This window comes from Puma concolor, chromosome C1, assembly GCF_028749965.1.
Source record: "Puma concolor isolate L17-30 chromosome C1, mPumCon1.1.hap2, whole genome shotgun sequence".
NCBI classification, from domain to species: domain Eukaryota; kingdom Metazoa; phylum Chordata; class Mammalia; order Carnivora; family Felidae; genus Puma; species Puma concolor.
Window position 1 is genome coordinate 53094316 of NC_141674.1, and position 22169 is coordinate 53116484.

Consider the following 22169-nt stretch of genomic DNA (forward strand, 5'->3'; position numbering starts at 1 on the left):
AAAAACCAAAAAAACAAAAAGTACATCCTGTTTCTGTGTCACCAGTTAGCTTTTCATCCTTCTCATAGTTCCAAATATCTTTTCATCATCCATGGACTTTTCATTCAAGAACCAAATATATTTCATCTAATGGGGAAGCATCTATAAAATATAAAATTATTATAGTATCTTCAGAAATCATTGACTATTAGACCACATTAGAGAAGAGATCTTAATCTCATCTTTGGTCTCTTGACTCCTAAAGGCAGTTTTGCCTTTTCATCATGCTGGAAAAAGATTGCATCTGAGCTCTCTGGTTTGACTAGGCTATCGTAGTTACTTATTCTGGTGTGCTTATTTCAAAGGACTTGGTGAATGTGCCACACAACACTAAGGGAGTTAAACACTAGGGGAGTTTTGTTTTGTATTTTTTGCATTTACCTCATTTACCTCAGTTTTGGCTTGTTATCAATGTGATTGTTTATTTCTAGAAGGATATACAGGATTAATAAAAATAATGTAAAGTGTTTTGAATTTCGGTAGAAATTGAAGTTCTTAGGTGCGCCTAGGTGGTTCAGTCAGTTAAGAGTCCAACTTCAGCTCAGGTCATGATCTTGTGGTTCATGATTTCGAGCCTTGCTTCAGGGTCTGTGCTGACAGCTCAGAGACTGGAGCCTGCTTCGAACTCTGTGTCTCCCTCTCTCTGTGTCCTTATTTCTCAATCTCTCTCTCTGTCTCTCTCTCTCTCTCTCTCTCAAAAATAAACATTTAAAAATTTTTTAAAAAGAAATTGAGGTTCTTAAAACATATATATTTTCCTTTTTAACATCATAGTTCAGATTGGGTTTTTCACCTGGATATTCTTTTTTTCAGTTGACTTCTGTGACAGCTTCCCTTCAAGCCAGAGTGGAGAAAAGCTGTTGCATTTGATACTTTTCTACCTTCAGAATAAATTATAGGCCATAGAAAAAGTTTTTTTACAGCAGAAATTGAAGCATACAAGCATGGTTTTTTCATGAAGGCATGTTTCAAGTTTCATTTAGAGTTAAAGAAAGCTATTTAGAACATAAGGTTAATTTTGTTTTGACATGACTTCCTTTTTTATTTCCTGTAACAGAACTGCTTTGTTTTATTTGTTTGATCATTGATTCATTATGTAATGCCAGCGTCCCACAGAACCCAAAATTTAGAAAAAGTAGGACTATGTCATTTTCAACTTATCCATCCACTTCTACATATGGCTGAAATAATTGTGAGCTGTTTGAGTGCTAGAACATTTTTCCAAATACATTATTTTGAAGTTATAGTTGAAATTATCATGTGTGTGGTTGACCCTGTCAGAATAAAACTCTCACACCTTATGCCATCTGGTGGTTGATGAGAATATATTTAGATCAAATGATAATTGCTTCTTTCAAATTTTGGAGTTGATTAGTTTAAAAACAACAAAGTTTTTAAAAGATATTACATTTAGCTGAATAATTTTATTGTGGCATAAATATGCCACAAGAGGTTACAAAAACCTAACGTATGTTGCACCAACTTCTTTTCAAATAATTATTAGAAGTCTCATGTTTAGTCAAAATACAATATAATAAAGTGGTCAATTCATAGAGTCTCAAGTAGAAAATGGTTGAGCATCTTTGCAAGCAAGTAATTGGTCTATATATGCATGTAATATAATGTCATTATGCATTTGTCTGCTTTAATATTGAAAATGCTTTCCTTGAAATTTCCTATTTTAAAAAAACCAGAAAATGCAAATTAACAACCTTTCATCTGCATAGTATTAAGGAGAAAGACCTATCTTTCCTGCTTCATATCCCTCCTCCTACTGTCCTCGCAACTCCTCATCAATCAAGACTTGATTCTTAAGCCACACCAAGTTCTTTTTTCTCACTATTATTTCGGGACATAAGACCTCTTCACCACTTTGTGCCTTCTGCCTGGGATATGTTTCCCAGCAGGGTCTTTGCTGGTGGTCTAGAGTTAGGCTCTGGTCTGAGTGAAAAGGTGGAATGTGGAATCCTTAAGCACAGGGACCAGGGAGCCAGACTGTCTGCACTTCAATCTTGGCTCTGCCAATTACCATCTCTTTGACCAACTCAGGGCAAGTTATCTGACTTCTTTGTGCCTCAGTTTCCTTATCTGTTAAATGGCAGTAATAACTATACCTACCCCTCAAGGAGATTGTGAGGATTAATACATTAATGCATGCAAGTCTCTTCAAACAGTATCTGGTATGCAGTAAGTACTCGAAAGATTCACTATGATTCAGGCTTTGTCCACTGTGGCCCTAGTTCCAGTTTCAAATGGAACATCTTTCTTTGGAGGTAGCATGGGGGAAAGCATGGGCTTTAGGGTCACACAGATCTTAGAGAAATTCTTACCCACTCTCAGCTTGTTTCCTTAGCTGTTAAATAGAGATAGCATTAGTTACCTTGCAAAGTAGTTTTGCATTTGATCTCTTGAGTGAGATTGTTTATAAATATAATCATATAGTGTTGACACTCAATAAATATTAGTTCCTGAGGAGAGGGGAGACAAAAACCCACGCCCCTCCCCAACTTCTCACACAATGAAAATAGTCTCTGTCATAAGCAGGTAAAAATGGTAACATTTTCCCAGGTTAGGAAACAGGCAGCGCCACCTATTGTGACCACATTTATTTTAGTTCCATTATACACATGGTTCTTTTCTCTTCTCCACTCTATAATCATCTCTCCTGCCTGACAAAGTCCATCACAAGGATGGCGTGAAGATCCAGCCCAACATCTATTTGTGAAAGGGTCCCTGACTCAGGCTTCCACATCCTCCCACTCTCTCCTTCCATAGCACTCTTCGGGCTGTTTCAGCAACTGCAGTGTAGACATTCATCTGTTTATGGAGAATGACCAGGGCAAGGCCATTATTGTAGCTTTGTTTTCCCTGACCTTAGTACGGGACCTGGCATCTTGCAGGCACTCAGTCATGTTTGTTGAATGATGCATACTTACCCTTTTTCCCTACTTAATAGTTGAATTAAATGTGAAGGCGGTTAATTTTTAGAAAAATTAAATGTAGATGCTGACTTCTTTTAAGGCCAATTCTAATAGATAATGGTTCTGTTTGGGGAATTCTGAGGGCATGATGGCAGAAGAGTGATTGAAAATTGGAAATATAAATGAACTGTTAGGAATATTTTTTGCAAATTCTTAAGTTTTATACATGTTTTTAGTATTACTAGGAAACCATTGTCGTTATAAGCAGCTCATGAATATTCATGAATTGATCATTTGGTTTGGTCATCCCATCATTTCTAAGGCCTTTTTCTCTCCCCCATTGCCTTGCCTGTCTCTTGACTATTCAAGCAAATGCTTTATTTCTACGAAGACATGGTAAAGAATATGAATCTAGAGGCTAATCAGTAGTTTGTGTTTATTTTCTTTGGAGAAATAGTGAAAGATACAAAATCAGAAAGCAGTGCAAGCTGTTCTTTTGAATATTCTTCCTTACAAAACTGTTTATGTCATACTCTATGGCTGGTGATCACTTATGTGGTAGTGGAAATATCTGTGCCAATAATCTAAGCTTTGTCAGACGGCAAGTTATCTAAACAAAAGTTATCCTTTCTGGAGTCTTGCATTCTTTGTAGCTTTCAAAAAGAATATTGCTCCTGTCTACACATGGGGGGTACAGAGATAATGGGAACTAAATGGCAAAGCATCTACTGTGTGCCAGGCATTCTTTCTTCTCCTAATGTAATACTGGCCATGCTGTACAGTTGACAGCTGTACCGCTAAGTGTAACTCCACAGTGGTGCCCATCAGCCTCCTTCAAAGCCATAGAAAATTGGGGCGCCTGGGTGGCTCAGTGGGTTAAGCGTCCGACTTCAGCTCAGGTCATGATCTCATGGTCCGTGGGTTCGAGCCCCGCGTCGGGCTCTGTGCTGATGGCTCAGAGCCTGGAGCCTGCTTCAGATTCTGTGTCTCCCTCTCTTTCTAACCCTCCCCCGTTCATGCTCTCTCTCTGTCTCAAAAATAAATAAACATTAAAAAAAAAAAAAAGCCATAGCAAATCAACTTGCACTCCAGGGGAAGCCACTTCCTTGTTATATGGACACAGCACATGTATTGTATTTGAAAACTAAATTATTTCTACTCGCCCATTGATATAGGCTTATTAAAAGCTTAAAATTTTCAGGTAATGTGGAAATATTGTCTACCCAATTGCAAGCACAAATCAAGTCTACGTTTTGTGGAAAAAGTTTTTTGGGGTCAATCTCAAATTCTCTTATTAAACAATATGTGCTCCTTTCTCCTTTGTAAAACTTTCTTATATTTATAAAATATACTATGGATCTAGTTGTACTGTATTTTATTTTATTTTTTATTATTTATTTGTTTATTTTGAGAGAGAGTGTGTGAGCAAGGGAGGGGCAGAGGGAAAGAGAGAGAGAAAAAGAGAGAGAATCTCAAGCAGGCTCCATACCCAACGCAGAGCCTGATGCAGGGCTCGATGTCACTATTTATTGTGAGATCATCATCTGAGCTGAAATCAAGAGTCATATGCCCAACTGACTGAGCCACCCAGACATTACTGTACTGTATTTGAAATTAATGAGTTAATATATATTATTTCTAAGTTCCTGTATCTGAGTCTGTGAGTGTTCTAACTCACAAAAATATGGGATTTTTCTTTAGCATACCATGATTCCCTTTTCTCTAGTTATATAGAAAATATTTATGCATAATACATTAATTTAATGTATGTTTGTACTATCCTTTCAGGCTTATTGAAGTTAAACATTGTTTTTATAGATTTACATAATTCTATATTTAATGCATTTTTAAGGCAGAATGCTGGCTTTGACTCCTCAAAGATTGAACCTTGAGTGCCATCTTGTGGTTAAAGAGAGAATTAGCATTAGAATGGACATTGGAAATGTTCCCTTTAAAATAAAGACTTGGAAAAAAATATAGACAAAGGGGAAAAAAAAAACTTTAAAACATTTCTGCCAAGCAACTACTTAGTCTCTGTTTGGATGGTTTTTAGAGACAGGGAGCTCAGTACTTCAAGGAGCATTAAAATAGCTTGAATCTCCCTTATTTCTAGCTTAAATCTAACACCTTATGACATTCAACTATTACAGATTTCTTTCATTCATTTAACAGATTTTTATTGAATACTTACTATATGTTTTTACATTTGCCTGCAAAACCATTCGGAAATGAGAAATTATCTCCATTTTAAAAGAGGGGTTAGAGGGGCGCCTGGGTGGCGCAGTCGGTTAAGCGTCAGACTTCAGCCAGGTCACGATCTCGCGGTCCGTGAGTTCCAGCCCCGCGTCGGGCTCTGGGCTGATGGCTCAGAGCCTGGAGCCTGTTTCTGATTCTGTGTCTCCCTCTCTCTCTGCCCCTCCCCCGTTCATGCTCTGTCTCTCTCTGTCCCAAAAATAAATAAACGTTGGAAAAAAAAAAATTTAAAAAAAAAAAAAAAAAAAAAAGAGGGGTTAGAGAAAAAGTTTTGTTTGTTTGTTTGTTTTTTAAAGTTCCCTAAGGTTATACACTCTGTAAGTGACAGAGCTGAAATTCCAATCTAGGCCTGCCAGATGCTACAACCTGGGCTTTTATCTATGAGACCGAGCAGCAGCTCAGACCCTGAGAACCCAGGGATGGCTTTGGGTTTGGGTGGAAGGCCTGGTCAAGGGATGATGTTGTGGCAGAAATCAAAGTGTCTCCACTTGTCCTTGGAAGCAACACAAATAAGGCCTTTCTTTTTTGTGGAATTATCCTTTGAGTCTCAGAAAATAGCTCTTGTGCCTTTTTCCTACTTCCCCTTAAGTATTCTCTTTTTCAGAGTAAACATACCCAGTCCTTTCAACTGTTTTTTTAATGAATTTCACATATTTTTATTATTCATTTTTTATGAGTTTAATTCATTTAATTAACTTCTCTCTCAGAATGTACCCCAAAACTTTACCATGATTTCTAGTGGTAGCACAGAATCTAGTGGGGCATTCTATGTTATAAATACTATGACTTAAAGCTGCTTCCTCCTTCATCTCTCCAAAAAAGGGGGTTTTGATATGAGTCAGAAACACATATTAGGCTTTAAAACAAAGAGAGAGAGAGAGAATTGTTCCTTTGGCTCTGCTCCCACGTAGAACAGAGAGGGGTCTCTCTGTGTCCCTCTCCCTCTTTGCCCTCCCCATCAGCATCCTTCCCACCCATCCCCCAACTGTGGCCACAGAAATAAGGTATGTAGATTAGCTTAGGTCTTGGTCTGAGCAGGGGTGAAATTGAAGAGGGCTGTGGTTTCCCAGAGGTATATTAGATTGTGTTCTGTCTGGAAGAAGGAAAAGGAAGGAAGCCAAGAAGTTCCCTTAGAACATGTTACAAAAAATCAGATCCCCAGATGGAAAGATTTATCACTCTTGTCATGTACATAAAGCTGCTTTCCAAGAACATGTAGCTTTATTAGTTCCCCCATAACAGCTGTTCTAGACCCATCAGAAATCTTAAACACAAGCCTTGAATATACAAATTGATTTGTAAGTTACTGAGCTGCATGCTGAAACAACCATATTTAAAGGAATATATAAAATTCATTGCCCAACAAAGTAAATTTTACAACATCCAGAATCCCATACAAAATGACCAGTCAGGAAAATAAGCAGGAAAATATAACCCATAACCAAAATAAAAATCTATCAGTATAAAAGATCCATAAACTATAGAGATGATCGAATTAGTAGGTATGGATTTTAAAGCAGCTGTTATACATCAAGGATCTAAAAAATACCATGATTATAATGAGGAGAAATGGAAGATATATAAAAGGCCAATGGAATATCTACAGATAAAGTAAATTAAAAATGTAAGTATATACTGTTGGGAAAGAACAACAAATTAGATATTGTAGAAGAAATTACCCATGGAGCAACGTAAACTCTTGAAAATAAACATAGAGAAAAAAAGACTGGGAAAAAAAAAGCCACCTCATTGAGCTGTGTGGCAATATCAAGTGGTATAAGTTACACATAATTGGTGTCCCAGACAAGAACTGACAGAAAAAAATATGTGAAGAAATAATTATGCCTGAAAATTGTCCAAATCTGATGAAAGCTGTAAGCTTAGCGACCAAGAAACTCAATGAATCCCAAGAAACAGAAATATAAAGAAACCATACCAAGGTACAGTACATCATAATCAAATTGCTGAAGTGATAAAGAGAAAAATCTTCAAAGCAAAGGATAAACACACACACACACACACACACACACACACACACACACACACACTGCATGCAGAGGAACCAAAGATAAGAACAACCAATAACTTTATGGCAGAAACTTTACCACTAAAAGATAATTGATGACAATTTTAGAGTTCTTGAAAGAAATTATTGACCTAGAATTTTATACACCTTGAAAATATTTCTCTAAAATGAAGGTAAAATACATTTTTAGACCAACAAATCCAACTACATAGATGAAGTGAATGACAGTCTCTCTTAAAAAGAAATGGATAACTTGAATAATTTTGTGTCTAATACAGAAATTGAACTGATAGTTAAAAGCCTTCATACAAAGACAACTCCAAGCCCAATGGCTTCACTGATGAATTTTCCAGACGTTAAAAGAAAACATAGTATCAATGTATACAAAATACAAAATTTTCCTTTTTTAGAAAATATAAAAGAGAACACTTCCCAATACGTGTTATAAAGTCAGCATTACCTCTTGACGCAATCCTTATCAAAATACCAGTAGCATTTTTCACAGAACCAGAACAGATAATCCTAAAATTTGTATGGGACCGCAAACGACACCAAATAGCCAAAGCAATCTTGAAAAAGAACAAAACTGGAGGTATCTCAATCCCAGATTTCAAGATACACTACTACAAAGCTGTAGTAATCAAAACAGTATGGTATCTGCCCAAAAATTGACATATAGATCAATGGAACAGAATAAAGAGCACAGAAATAAACCCATGATTATATGGCCAATTAATTTACAGCAAAAGAGGCAAGAATATACAATGGGAAAAAGTCTCTCCAACAAATGGTGTTGAGAAAGCTGGACAGCTATGTGCAAAAGAATGAAACTGGACCATTTTCTCACACCATACACAAAAATGAGCTCAAAATGGATTAAAGATCTAAATGTGAGACCTGAAACCATAAAAATCCTAGAAGAGAGCACAGAGAGTAATTTCTCTGACACTGGTCATAGCAGCATTTTTCTAGGTATGTCTTCTGAGGAAAGGGAAATTAAAAAAAAAAAACTATTGGGATTACATCAAAATTAAAAACTTCTGCACAGCAAAGGAAACAATCAACAAAACTAAAAGATAACCTACTGAATAGGAGAAGATATTTGCAAATGATAAATCCGATGAAGGGTTAGTATTCAAAATACATAAAAAATTTATACAGCTCAACACCAAAAAAAATATCAATTCAAAAATGGACAGAAAACATGAACAGACATTTCTGCAAAGAAGACATCTAAATGACCAACAGACACATGAAAAGATACCCAACATCACTCATCATCAGGGAAATGCAAATCAAAACCACAATGAGAAATCACCTCACACCTGTCAGAATGGCTAAAATAAAAAACACAAGAAACAGCAAGTGTTGGCAAGGATAGGGAGAAAAAGGAACCCTCATGCACTGTTGGTGGGAATGCAAAGTAGTGCAGCCACTGTGGAAGACAGTATAGAAGTTCTTCAAAAAATTAAAAATAGGGGCGCCTGGGTGACTCAGTCAGTTGAGCGTCCAACTTTGGCTCAGGTCACCATCTCCGGTTCTGGCTGCAAGTCTTGCGTCAGGCTCTGTGCTGACAGTTCAGAGCCTGAGGCTGCTTCAGATTCTGTGTCTCCCTCTCTCTCTGCTCCTCCTCTGCTTGTGCTCTGTCTCTTTCTCTCTCAAAAATTAAACATTAAAAAAATTAAAAATAGAAATACCATATGATCCAGTAATTCCACTACTGGGTATTTTACCCAAAGAATAGGAAAATAGTAATTCAAAAAGATATATACATCCCTGTGTTTATAGCAGCTTCATTTACAATAGCCAAACTATGAAAACAGCCCAACTGTCCGTCAATTGATGAATGGACAAAGAAGATGTGGTGTGTATGTATGTATATATGTATATGTGTGTGCGTGTGTGTATGGATACATACATATATATATATATATATATATATATATATATGTATAGTAGAATATTACTCAGCCATAAAAAAGAGTGAAGCCTTGCCATTTCAAATAACATGGATGGATCCAGAGAGTACAGTGGTAAGCAAAAAATGTCAGTCAGAGAAAGACAAATACCATATGATTCTATATGTGGAATTTAAGAAACAAAACAAAATTTTAAAAGGAGACAAACCAAACCAAAACAAAACAAAACAAAAAAACAGACTCCTAACTATAGAGAATAACCTGGTGGTTCCCAGAGGGGACGTGGATCAGGGGATGGGCGAAATAGGTGAAGGGGATTAAGAGTACACTTATGATAAGCACTGAATAATGTATAGTATCATTGAATCACTATATTGTATGCCTGAAACTAGTATAACACTATATATTAATTATATTGGAATTTTTGAAAACTTAAGTAAAAAAACCAAACAAAATAAATAGTGTTTACATTACCTCAATAACAAAACCAAAGACACTACCAGGAAGAAAAGAAAAACCCATTACACATAAATACACCTCATGTACATAGATGCAAAAGTTTTAGCTAATCAAATCCCATATATATAATTATAATAAATATAACATAAATGTAATAATATAATAAATAATTATGATAATTATACATGACCATGTGGGGTTTATGTCAGAAATGTAACCTTGGATTAATATTTGAAAAATTTGAACAACGTAAAATAGAAGAAAGAATCAGATGATCATCTCAATAGGGGAAGAATATTTCAACATCGATTCCTGATTACAAAAATAAAAAAAAAATCAGCCTCCAGAACTATATGAAAATAAATTAGTTATGGAGGCCCTGGGAAACAAATGCACCTTGCCTTACCAGTTGATGGTTTTACTACTTTTACAGTATTAATATTACACCATATTTGTCTGCTTTTCTGCTGTTAGGAAATATACTAGAATAATTTCCGTTCACTAATATAGTAGTGAATGCTCAGAAGGGCGCCAGAATCAAACCTCATTGCTCTGCTGGTCTGTCAGATTTGATATGTTTGGCCCTATCTTTCTCAATAGTAACGTACACTACCTGGAATTCATTTGGAAACTTAGATAACTTCTTCTTTTTCTTATTCCAGGTATGCTGCTGCTATGGCTCGGCTTGCCAGAGAAAGCAGAAGGCCTCACAAAGCCAGTTATCCAACGGAAAGTGTTCATCTCTGCCCCACTCCAAGTAAATTGATTTCAGCCTATTTGCTTTGCTTTGTTTTTAGAACTAAAATATTAGTCATTACCCCAATACATTTAAATTTTTGTTCAATTCAGATAAGTTTAAATCTGTGAGGCCTAATCTCGTGTTCTCCTTTTAAGGTTATTTAACTCTAAGAAAATAAATTCAGTAAATTACTTACATAAGAATTGGAGCTTTGAAAAAAGCCTGAATTACTTACACTTTTAAGTTTGCCACCCTTTAATAGGTTAATACACTCTTTGAAAATCTAAGGCTAAGTTTCAAGATGTGTAAAAGGACTCGAAACAAGAAAAACACTAAATAAATTGATCTCTGAAGATCATTGTAGATTCAGAGATACATGCAATATGGCTGAAGGGAAAGGAACAATGTTAGTTGAGTTTGGTGATCTTTTTAAAATTAATGTTTTTAAAGAAACATTTGGGGTAAGTTGAGGATGGGTCTTGAGCAGGAAGAGAGCTGGTAACTTATAATAGAAATCCACTACTATGGAGGGGAAGCAAGACATTCGGGGTCAGAGAACTTGGGTTTAGATACCAGGTCTGTGCAATTATGAGAAAGTCACTTAAACTCTGCATTTCAGTTTCTTCATCCTCAGCCAGTACTGAGTCCATAGAAGGTGTTCAGTAAATACTTGCTTCTAATATTCTGCCCTAACACATAGCATTCTTGTGACTAAATGACTCCAGGTATGCCAACATTCTTTGTCAACAGGAAGTACTAAAAGTATTAGTTATCGCATTTCCCTGATACCTGTCCTTCAAACATAATGACACAGACATTCCAGGGACAGGCAGCACCCTTCAGCTAGTGGTTTTTCAAGAGCCCCGCTTTCCTATCTCGTGACTTTCTTTTCCCTGGGTTGGATTCTACTTCTCCTCCGTCTTGTATCTGTGCACCACTCAGATTTCCTCGTCTAACTCACCAGCCTCAGCCTTCTCTATCCCACTCTGCCTTCTTCCACATTTCAGGGTACCTGCGAGCACTGGTAAGAAACATTGCTTTTTCTATTTTTACTCTGCTTCCCTCATGAACTCCCTGCTCTCTGCAATCTCTATCCTCCCCACATCCCCACATCTGCACCAGTGGAAGAGATCTTTTGGTTCAGTTGATGATTATAGCAGTTCCTGTCCGTGCTTTGTCAGACTTCTTTCCACAGCTCACATCTGCTTATGTTTTTTTGATTCTAAAATATTTTGTTCCCCACTTCATTCAGGATAAAACTTATACTCTTTGGCATGGCAAAGTCCTTACTTAATGTTCTAATATCTGTCTGCCTTTCCAGTGGCATCTCTTCCCACTCTCCCACTCTTACCCTAAACCCCACACTGACCTAGTGGCTCATGACTATTTTCTACCTCATTTCAAAAAAATTGAGAAGTGTGCTGTGTTTTCTCATATTGCCACTCCAAATACCTTTTCTTCCTTTCTAGTACCTACCCGTGCTTTGAGATTCAGTTCAGGTATTACCTTCTCTACGAAACTTTCCCTGTGGGCTATCGCAGCACTTCTGCCATGCCATATCATTCCCCATAACTTTTCTTTCTTTCTTTCTTTCTTTCTTTCCTTCTTTCTTTCTTTCTTTCTTTCTTTCTTTCTTTCTTTCTTTCTTTCTTAAATACAAGTTAAAATTGGATTTTAATTAAAGACAATCTAACTTATTACACTAACATATAACATAACAATGGTTCCCGAGTAGAATTTAGTGATTCATCACTTACATATAAAACACTGAGTGCTCATCCCAACAAGTGTCTCCTTAATGCCCATCACCCATTTAGCCCATCCCCCCCCCAATACCCCTTCAGCAATCCTCGGTTTGTTCTCTGTGTTTAAGAGTCTCTTACAGTTGCCTCCCTCTATGTTTTTGTCTTATTTTTCCTTCCCTTCCCCTATGTTCATCAGTTTTGTTTCTTAAATTCTACATATGAGTAAAATCATATATTTGTCTTTCTCCTACTGATTTCACTTAGCACAGTACATTCTAGTTCCATCCACTTTGTTGCAAATGGCAAGATTTCATTCTTTTTGATCACCAAATAGTATTCCATTGTATACACATACCACTTCTTTATCCATTCATCAGTCAATGGACATTTGGGCTCTTTCCATACTATGGCTATTTTTGATAGCACTGCTGTAAACATTAGGTGCATATGCCCCCTTAAAAATCAGCATTTTTGTATCCTTTAGATAAATACCTAGTAGTACAATTGCTAGGTCATAGGGTAGCTCTGTTTTTAATTTTTTGAGGAACCTCCATACTTTTTTCCAGAGTAGCTGCACCAGTTAGCATTTCCACCAGCAGTGCAAAAGCATTCCCCTTTCTCCACATTCTCACCAACATCTGTTGTTGCCTACTTGTTAATTTTAACAATTCTGACAGGTGTGAGGTGGTATCTCATTGTGATTATGATTTGTATTTCCCTGATGATGAGTGATATTTTGCATCTTTTCATGTGTCTGTTAGCCATCTGGATGTCTTCTTTAGAAAAGTATCTGTTCATGTCCTTTGCTCATTTCTTCACCAGATTATTTGTTTTCAGGGTGTTGAGTTTGATAAGTTCTCTATACATTTTGGATACTAACCCTTTATCAGATATGTCATTTGCAAATATCTTCTTCCATTCCGTTGGTTGCCTCTTAGTTTTGCTGATTGTTTTCTTCACTGTGCAGAAGCTTTTTATCTTGATGAGGTCTCAATAGTTCATTTTTGTTTTTGTTTCCCTTGCCAACAGAGACATGTCTAGTAAGAAGTTTGACCTCTGTGGCTGAGGTCAAAGAGGTTGTTGCCTGTTTTATCCTCTAGGATTTTAATGGTTTTCTGTCTTAGATTTAGGTCTTTCATCCATTTTGAATTTATTTTTGTGTATGGTATAAGAAAGTGGTCCAATTTCATTCTTCTGTATGTCACAGTCTAGTTTTCTCAGCACCATTTGCTGAAAACATTCTTTTTTCATTAGATATTCTTTTCTGCTTTGTCAAAGATTTGTTGGCCATGTATTTGTGGGTCCATTTCTGGGTTCTCTATTCTGTTCCATTGATCTGAGTGTCTGTTTTTGTGCCAGTACCATACAGTCTTGATGATTATAGCTTTGTAATATACCTTGAAGTCAGAATTGTGATGCCTCCAGTTTTGATTTTCTTTTTCAACATTATTTTGGCCATTCGGGGTATTTTCTGGGTCTATACAAATTTTTGGATTCTTTGTACTAGCTCTGTGAAAAATGCTGGTGCTATTTTGGTAGGGATTGCATTGAATGTGTAGATTGCTTTGGGTAGTATAGATATTTTAACAATATATGTTCTTCAAATCCATGACCATGGAAGGTTTTTCCATTTCTCTGTCTTCTTCAATTTCTTTCATAAGCTTTCTATAGTTTTAAGCACACAGATCTTTTACCTCTTAGGTTAGCTTTATTACTAGGTATTTTATGGTTTTCAGTGCAATTGTAAATGGGATTGTTTCCTTGATTTCTCTTTCTGCTGCTTTATTATTGGTGTATAGAAATGCAGTTGATTTCTGTACATTGATTTTATATCCTGCGACTTTGCTGAATTCATGTATCAGTTCTAGCAGTTTTTCGGTGGAGTCTTCCTGATTTTCCACCTAGAGTGTCATGTTGTCCGGTAAGAGTGAAAGTTTGACTTTCTCTGTGTTGATTTGGATGCCTTTTATTTATTTTTTGTTGTCTGATTGCTGAGGCTAGGACTTCCAACAGTATGTTTGTTAAACAACAGCATTAAGAGTGGACATCCCTGTCTTGTTCCTTGCCTTAGGGGTAAAGCTCTCAGTTTTTCCCCATTGAGGATGATATTCCCTGTGAGTCTTTCATAATGGCCTTTACGATGTTGAGGTATGTTTCTTCTATCCCTACTTTCTTAAGTGTTTTTATCAAGAAAAGATGCTGTATTTTGTCAAATTCTTTTTCTGCATCTATTGAGAAGATCATGTGGTTCTTATCCTTTCCTTTATTAATGTGATGTGTCATGTTGATTGATTTGTGGAATTTGAACCAGCCCTGAATCCCAAAAATAAATCCCTCTTGATTGTGGTGAATGTATTGTTCTGATCAATGTATTGATCGTGGTGAATGTATTTTTAATGTATTGTTGGATTCGATTTGGTGCTATCTTGTTGAGAATTTTTGCATCCATGTTCCTCAGGGAAATTGGTCTATAATTCTCCTTTTTTTAAAAAAAATATTTTAATGTTAATTTATTTTTGAGAGAGATAGAGACAGAGTGTGAGTGGGGAAAGGGCAGAGAGAGAGGGAGACACAGAAACTGAAGCAGGCTCCGGGCTCTGAGCTGTCAGCACAGAGCCCAACACAGGACTTGAACTCACAAACTGTGAGATCATGACCTGAGCTGAGTTGGACACTTAACCAACTGAGCCACCCAGGCTCCCCTGTAATTATCCTTTTTAGTGGAGTCTTTGTCTGGTTTTGGAATCAGTGTAATGTTGGCCTCGTAGAATGAATTTGGAAGTTTTCCTTCCATTTATATTTTTTGGAACAGCTTCAAAAGAATAAGTATTAACTCTTCTTTAAATGTTTGGTAAAATTTCCCTGGGAAGCCATCCAGCCCTGGACTCTTGTTTGTTGGGAGATTTTTTATTACTGATTCAATTTTTACTGGTGATGATTTATTCAAATTTTCTACTTCTTCCTGTTTCAGTTTTGGTAGTTTATATGTTTCTAGGAATTTATCCATTTCCTCTAGATTGCCCAATTTGCTGGCAAATAATTGCTCATAGTATTCTCTTATTGTCGTTTGTATTTCTGGGGTGTTGGTTGTGATCTCTCCTCTTTCATTAATGATTTTATTTATTTGAGTCCTTTACTTTGAGTCCTTTCCTTTTTCTTTTTGATCAATCTGGCTGGGGATTATCAATTTTGTTAATTCTTTTAAAGAACCAGAACTTAGTTTCATTGATGTGTTCTACTGTTTCATTTTTTTAATTTCAATATCATTGATTTCTGCTCTAATCTTTATTGTTGACCTTCTTTGGCTGATTTTGGGCTTTATTTGCTGTTCTTTTCTTGGCTCCTTTAAGTGTAGGGTTAGGTTTTGTATTCGAGATATTTCTTCCTTCTTTAAGAAGGCCTGTATTGCTATATACTTCCTTCTTATGACTACCTTTGCTGCATCCCAAAAGTTTTGGATTGTCATGTTTTTATTTTCATTGGCTTCCGTGTATTTTTTAATTTCCTATTTAATTTCTTGATTAACCCATTAATAGGTTGTTCTTTAATCTCCAAGTATTTATTGTCTTTCCAAATTTTTTCCTGTGGTTGATTTTGAGTTTCATAACATTGTGGTCTGAAAACATGCATGGTATGATATCGATCTTTTTGAACTTGTTGAAGGCTGATTTATGTCCCAGTATGTGATCTATTCTGGAGAATGTTCTATGTATATTTGAGAAGAACGTGTATTCTCCTGCTTTAGGATGAAATGTTCTGAATATATCTGCTAAGTCCATCCGGTCCAGTGTGTCATTCAAAAACATTATTTCCTTACTGATTTTCTGCTTAGGTGATCTGTCCATTGCTGTAAATAGGGTGTTAAAGTCCCCTATTATTATGGTATTATAATCAATGAATTTCTTTATGTTTGTGATTAATTGATTATATATTTGGGTGTTTCAAGTTGGGGGCATAAATATTTACAATTATTAGATCTTGGTGAATAGATCCCTTAATTATGATATAATGCCCTTCTTCATCTCTTGTTACAGTCTTTGTTTTAAAATCTAGTTTGTCTAATATAAGCATGGCTATTCTGTCTTTCTTGATGTCCATTAGTATGATAGATGGTTCTCCATCTCCTTACTTTCAATCTGCAGGTGTCTTTAGGTCTAAAATGGGTCTCTTGTAGACAGCATATAGATAGGTCTTTTTTTTTTTTTTTCCATTCCGATGCCCTGTGTCTTTTGATTGGAGCATTTAGTCCATTTACATTCAGAGTGATTAATGAAAGATATGAATTTAGTGCCATTGTGCTACCTGTAAAGTTGGTGTTTCTGGTGATGTTCTCTGGTCCTTTCTAGTCTTTGTTGCTTTGATCTTTTTAGTTTTGTTTTGTCTTTTTTCTCCATTTAGTGGTCACAAACTCCTTTAGTTTTTGTTTGTCTGGGAAACTCTTATCTCTCCTTCTATTCTGAATGACAGCCTAGATGGATAAAGAATTCTTGGCTGCCTATTTTTCCAATTCAGCACATTGAATATATCCTGCCACTCCTTTCTGGCCTGCCAAGTTTCTGTGGACAAATCTGCTGCAAACCTGATTTGTCATCCCATATAGGTTAAGGACTATTTTTCCTTTCCTGCTTTCATGATTCTTTCTTTGTCTGTGTGTTTTGAGAATTTGACTGTGATATGCCTCGGTGATGGTCAGTTTTTGTTGAATCTAATGGGAGTTCTCTGTGCTTCTTGGATTTTGATGTCTATGTCCTTTTCCAGATTAGGACACTTTACAGCTATTATTTGCTCACATAAACCTTCTGCCCCTTTTTCTCTCTCTTCATCTTGTGGGACAGCTATGATATGAATGCTATTCCTCTTTAATAAGTTGCTGAGTTCTCTAAGTTCTGTATTGTGATCTTTTGCCTTTGTTTCCCTCTTTTTTTTCTGCTTCATTATTTTCCATAATTTTATCTTTTATTTCATTGATTTACTGCTCTGCTTTGTCCATCCTTGCCGTCACAGCATCCATTCAAGATTGCATCTCCGTTATAGCATATTTAATTTCAGCATAACTAGATTTTAGTTCTTTATTCTCAGCAGAAAGGGATTCTCTGGTGTCTTCTATGCTTTTTTCAACTTCAGCTAGTTTTCTTATAATTGTGGCTTTAAATTCTAGTTAGACATCTTATTTATATCTGTGTTGATTAAATCCCTGGATGTCATTTCTTCCTGTTCTTTATTTTGTGGTGAATTCCTCTGTCTTGTCATTTTGGAGGAAGAGAAAACTTAATAAAATAAAAATTAAAATAAAAATTAAAAACACAACAATAAATATTGAATAAAGGAAGATAGATCCTAGGTGTGTTTCAGTCTGCTTGTTGAGAGAAGCTTGATAGAAAAGAGAAAAAAGAGAAAGGAAGAAAAAAAAGTTTAAAATTTTTAAAAATTAAAAAATTAAATAATAAAATAGAATAAAATAAAATAGAGTAATTTTTTAATTTCCTCTTTCTGTATCCGAGAAAGAGAAAGAAAAAAAGGAAACAACATAAGCAAAAGCAGAAGAAAAGAAAATGAACAAACGAGCAAACAGAATGAAACCCAAATGAAGTTACATCCAATTTCCCCTAGAAATGAAACTTTACAATGCACTATAGTCTACAGACTAAACAGGTGGAAGAGACTGTCTTCTGGAATATGTCTCTGGAAGGCGCAGGTGGGCAGGACTTGGTGTAACAGCTCTGTTCTCTTGGTGGTGGTGCTTAGCTCACTGGGGTCAATCTATGTATGTGTACTACAGGTGAAAATGGCTTCACCCAGCTCTCTAGTCTCTGGCTCAGGAATTTTGTGCCCTCACAGACCTATGATCAAGTATCCCTCCTTTGTCTCAGGCTTCTGTCCACTCCCCACCCTTACCCTGCCTGTGTCCAAGCTGTCTGCCTGCCAAGTGGTACCTCCCTCTAGAGTTTTATCTCAGATGGGGCTGTGTTTCAAAACCCCACACTTCAGAGACCCCCATGGCTTGGACCCACACTGATTCTCTAGGGGAGGGTCTCGCCAAGTAATGCCCTAGAGCTGGCTTGTCCTAGAAAATGTTTGCACAATCACACAGTGGCAGAGGCTTAGAGTTTATGGTAAATTATAACACACAGTTGGTGCCAGGTTTTGCTGCATTCTGGTGTCTTTGTTCTAGTATCAGTAAACATGGCAGTTCTCCAGGTCCACCAGGACTTTGGGCTTTGGGGAAGCCATATGGCCTCTACCAAATGCACTCCAAGCAGAAGAACCACTTCTCCCTTTGTAGCCCTTGGACCCCTCCGACCACCCTGTCTGCTCCTGGGAATTCGTCCTGCTTCCTCATTGGAGCACCACCAAGCACTGAGCTTTAAAACTTCAGACTTTGCACTCCACTGTTTATAGAATCCTTGTGGTATTGAAACCCTTTCCTTTCTCCCCATCAATGGTTTTGGGGAACAGATTTCTCATCCAGTCCCCTGCATTTTCACTCTTTCTTTCTCTCTTTCTCTAGCTACTTGTGGGAGGAGTGCTTTTCTTGCATGATCCAAATGCACTGCACTCTCCCCCTTTCTCTTTTTTTCTTTGTCCTCTCTTCATGACTCTCCCTACTCTTTGCAGTTTCGCAGCCTTTAACTTCCCCAATTCACCTCTCCATACCATGTACCTGCCACATTATCTGGCTTAAATTATGCATATTGTTGCGTTCATCCTCAGATCAATTTCCTGGGTGTTCCAAATGATTTGATGCTGATGAGCTGCATTTCAGGGATGAGACAAGCTTAGGGTCTATTCCACCATCTTAACTCCCCCTTCCTATTACTTTTTTATTGCTAGGCAACAAATCACCACACACTTAATGGCTTAAAATAGCACATATCTATTGTTTCACAGTTTCTGTGTGTCCAGAGTCCAGGCATGGTATAGCTGGATCCTCTGCTTGGAATCTTCATAGCTGTGGTCAAGGTGTGAGCTGGACTGCAGAGTCATCTGGAGGCTTGCATGGGGAAGGGCTACTTGCAAGCAAACTAAGATTGTTAATAGAATGCACTTCCTTCTATCCTTATGACTAAGGCCCCAGCTTCTTTCTGGCTGTGTGCTGAAGACCACTTCTAACTCCTAGAGGCTGCCTGCAGTTTATTGCCATGTGGTCTTTTCCAACCTAGCCTACTACCTCACCTCACTAGCCAGCAAGGAGAGTCTTTAGACCAAGTCTGATAGCAAAATGGAGTCTTATGTAATGTAACATAATCAGAGGAGTGAGATTCCATCACTTTGTCATATTTTTTTGGTTAGAAGTAATACGTCCCACCCATACTTTAAATTTATGAGTTGACATAAAAATGTGAACACTAGAATGAGGGGATCATGATAAGACACCTTACAGTTTGTCCTCCACACATGCTATGTCATATAAGTCTCTTTACTGCCAATATCCTTAGAAAATGACCCCCTTTGGAAAGGGGCTGCTTACCCGTCAATCTGCCACAGCACAGCACCTCATCTAGTAGCCATTCAGTGCTCATAAATGAATGAGTGAATGAATACTGCAATGAAGTAGAGTGGTTATGCTTGTAGCAGCTCTGATCCTGGAAGAAAGTAAATAAACCCATGATGAGTGGAATAGTAAGAAAGGTAAGCTGGAAGAAAAAACACTTTAAGGAATATCTAGAAACTAATTAGATCTCCAGTGCTGGACCTGTCCTCTTTGGAAATGAGGTAGACTGTCTTTTGTGTCTAATCTTACTGCTAAGAAGAGACACTATATAAAAGGTTATGGTAAATTAGATTATTGTTCAGAAATACTCACTCTCTATCCTATTCTACCTCCATGGACAAAGTGTACTCCCTTGACCCTTGACTTTAAATTTTGCCATGTGACTTGTTTTGATCACTGGAATATTGGTGGGTGTGGTATGGCCAGTGTTTGGAAAGTGTTTGTGCTATTTGGCTCGCTCTTTTTCACTTCTGCCACCATCACAAGAACATGTCTGACTAGCCTTGTGATTACAGAGAAAGATGAAAACCATAGAGCCAAGCTTCCCCAGCCAACCTTCCCAGCTGTCCCCAGCCCAGATAAGCCAGTCTCCAGCTGACCTGCAGATGTGTGATCTAAACAAATGCTTGCTGTTATAGGTCACTGAGATTTTATGGTTGTTTACTATGTAGCAACAGTGAACTTATACAGCATATGAAAGGGAAGCATGACTTGGTTGAAATAAATGATGAACTCTATGATCCTCTTTTGTAGAGGGGGTTAGCATATCATAGTTGGCTAATGAAAAAAATTCATCAGAGATTTAGGAGGTGGGAGGAAAGAAGAGGCCATTTTTCCTGAGAAATCGTCAGTTTCCTCAGACAGCAATTTCATGCAACTTTTTACAAACTCTCACGTTACAAATATGATGGCTTCACAAATATCTCTGTGAACTCACAATTTTTGTTCCACTTTGGGTGGCTAGATTCATGAAGTCCCTTGTACTTCCCCATGAACTCCTGGTTTTCCCACATCAGGCTAAGGTAGATAGTGACTGTTTTTCCAGTTCTCCAGCTGTTGCCTTCCAGATCTTCCTTCCCACTATGTCTCCCCACACCTGTGTAATCCCTATTTTCTACATGAAACTCCTCATTCTTGTATTATCTATATTGCCTCTGTTTTCCTAACTGAAGCCTAACACCGAAGTAAATGGAAATAAACCGTTTGGCAATAATCAGAGCTTTCCAATCAGAACAAATTTTAATATCTTTACCAACTAAATTATTTTCAGATGTAAAAAATTTATATAAGAAGCAGAGTTTCCAGGATCCATCCCCAGAAATGCATACAAACTATATGGCAATTAGCATTTGTGCTTTAAAAAAAATTTTTTTTAATCTTTACTTATTTTTGAGAGAGATACAGAGACAGCGTGAGCAGGGGAGGGGCGGAGAGACAGGAAGACACAGAATCTGAAGCAGCCCAGACTCTGAGCTGTCAAGTCAGAATCCGACATGGGGCTCGAACTCATGGACCGCGAACTCACAGACCACAAGACATGACCTGAGCCAAAGCTGGATGCTTAACCAACTGAGCCACCCAGGCGCACCTAGTGTTTGTGCCTTCTTAAGTTATTTTGTTAACATAGTAACAGAGTTTCTACCTTTGTTATTAATTCCAACCAGTAAGTCCAAGTTTTCTTGAAGGGATTTATAATACTTAAGATTTTTTGGAGGAAGGAAGTTGAAAATAATATTTTTTTTCTGTCTCATAAGGAAACATTTTTTATATTTGTTTTACATTATGCTCTGCTATTCTAGCCAGGATTTCTTTTTATGCTTCCTAGTAGGCTTTGCTTTTGTTTGTTTATTTGTTTGTTTGGCTGGTTTGTTTGTTTTGGTTTTGGTTTTTGGTGGAGGGTTGGTTGTTAGCTTTTGTTTTTAACATGGCAGGAACTAGGAGGCAAATGGTCAAAGTGATTGGCTCTCAACATTCATTCCTGGCCAACAACTGGTGTGAGTCAATCATGGTAATCCCATTTCCCTTACCAGGGACTAGCTTAGGAGCAGTGTGTGACACAATTCTGCCTGAGAAGATGTATACTGAGTGTTTCAAGAGATGGTTTTCCTACTCTTGAAACTGAGACTCTGGAGAAAAAGACCTCCTTTTATCTCCAAATGTTGCCATGTCTGATGTGAGTACTAGAATGGCTATAGCTCTCTTGCTGTGACTCTGAAGATGAAAACAACACCAAAGATGGGAAAGCAGAGCAGTGGAAAGAACTGGTCCTTAATGATATTGTTGAGTCCCTGGATCATTGAACCCTGCCTGACGTCTGACTTTCTTCTTCTGTGAGATAAGACATTTGCTTATCATTTAAATTGGTTTGAACGGGGCTCTAAATTTTTCGTACCCAAAAACATGCAAATTCAGAATAGCCCAAATATAGGTTAGGAAGAACTAGAGTTAGTCCATCAATAATGTGTTCTTAGAAAATAAAGTAGAAAGTTTTCTCAAGGGAAAGACAGAATTTACATTTAAGTTAATGAAAGCTAGAGATTAATATTAAAACACAAAACTAAAAACTCAATCATTGG

The 22169-nt window shown here is 37.1% G+C and overlaps 1 protein-coding gene across 3 annotated transcripts in view; it reads left to right on the forward strand.

The window, feature by feature from the left end:
* Positions 1 to 22169, forward strand: part of UBE2U (ubiquitin conjugating enzyme E2 U) — a 63176-nt gene that overhangs the window by 35039 nt on the left and 5968 nt on the right. For 2 of the 3 annotated variants that reach the window (XM_086717193.1, XM_086717195.1), the window contains one exon: positions 10280 to 10374. In XM_086717193.1, the coding sequence (XP_086573319.1) occupies positions 10280 to 10374 (95 nt within the window). Of the gene's footprint in view, positions 1 to 10279; positions 10380 to 22169 lie in introns of those variants that run through there. The other variant, XM_086717194.1, reaches the window with a different exon arrangement.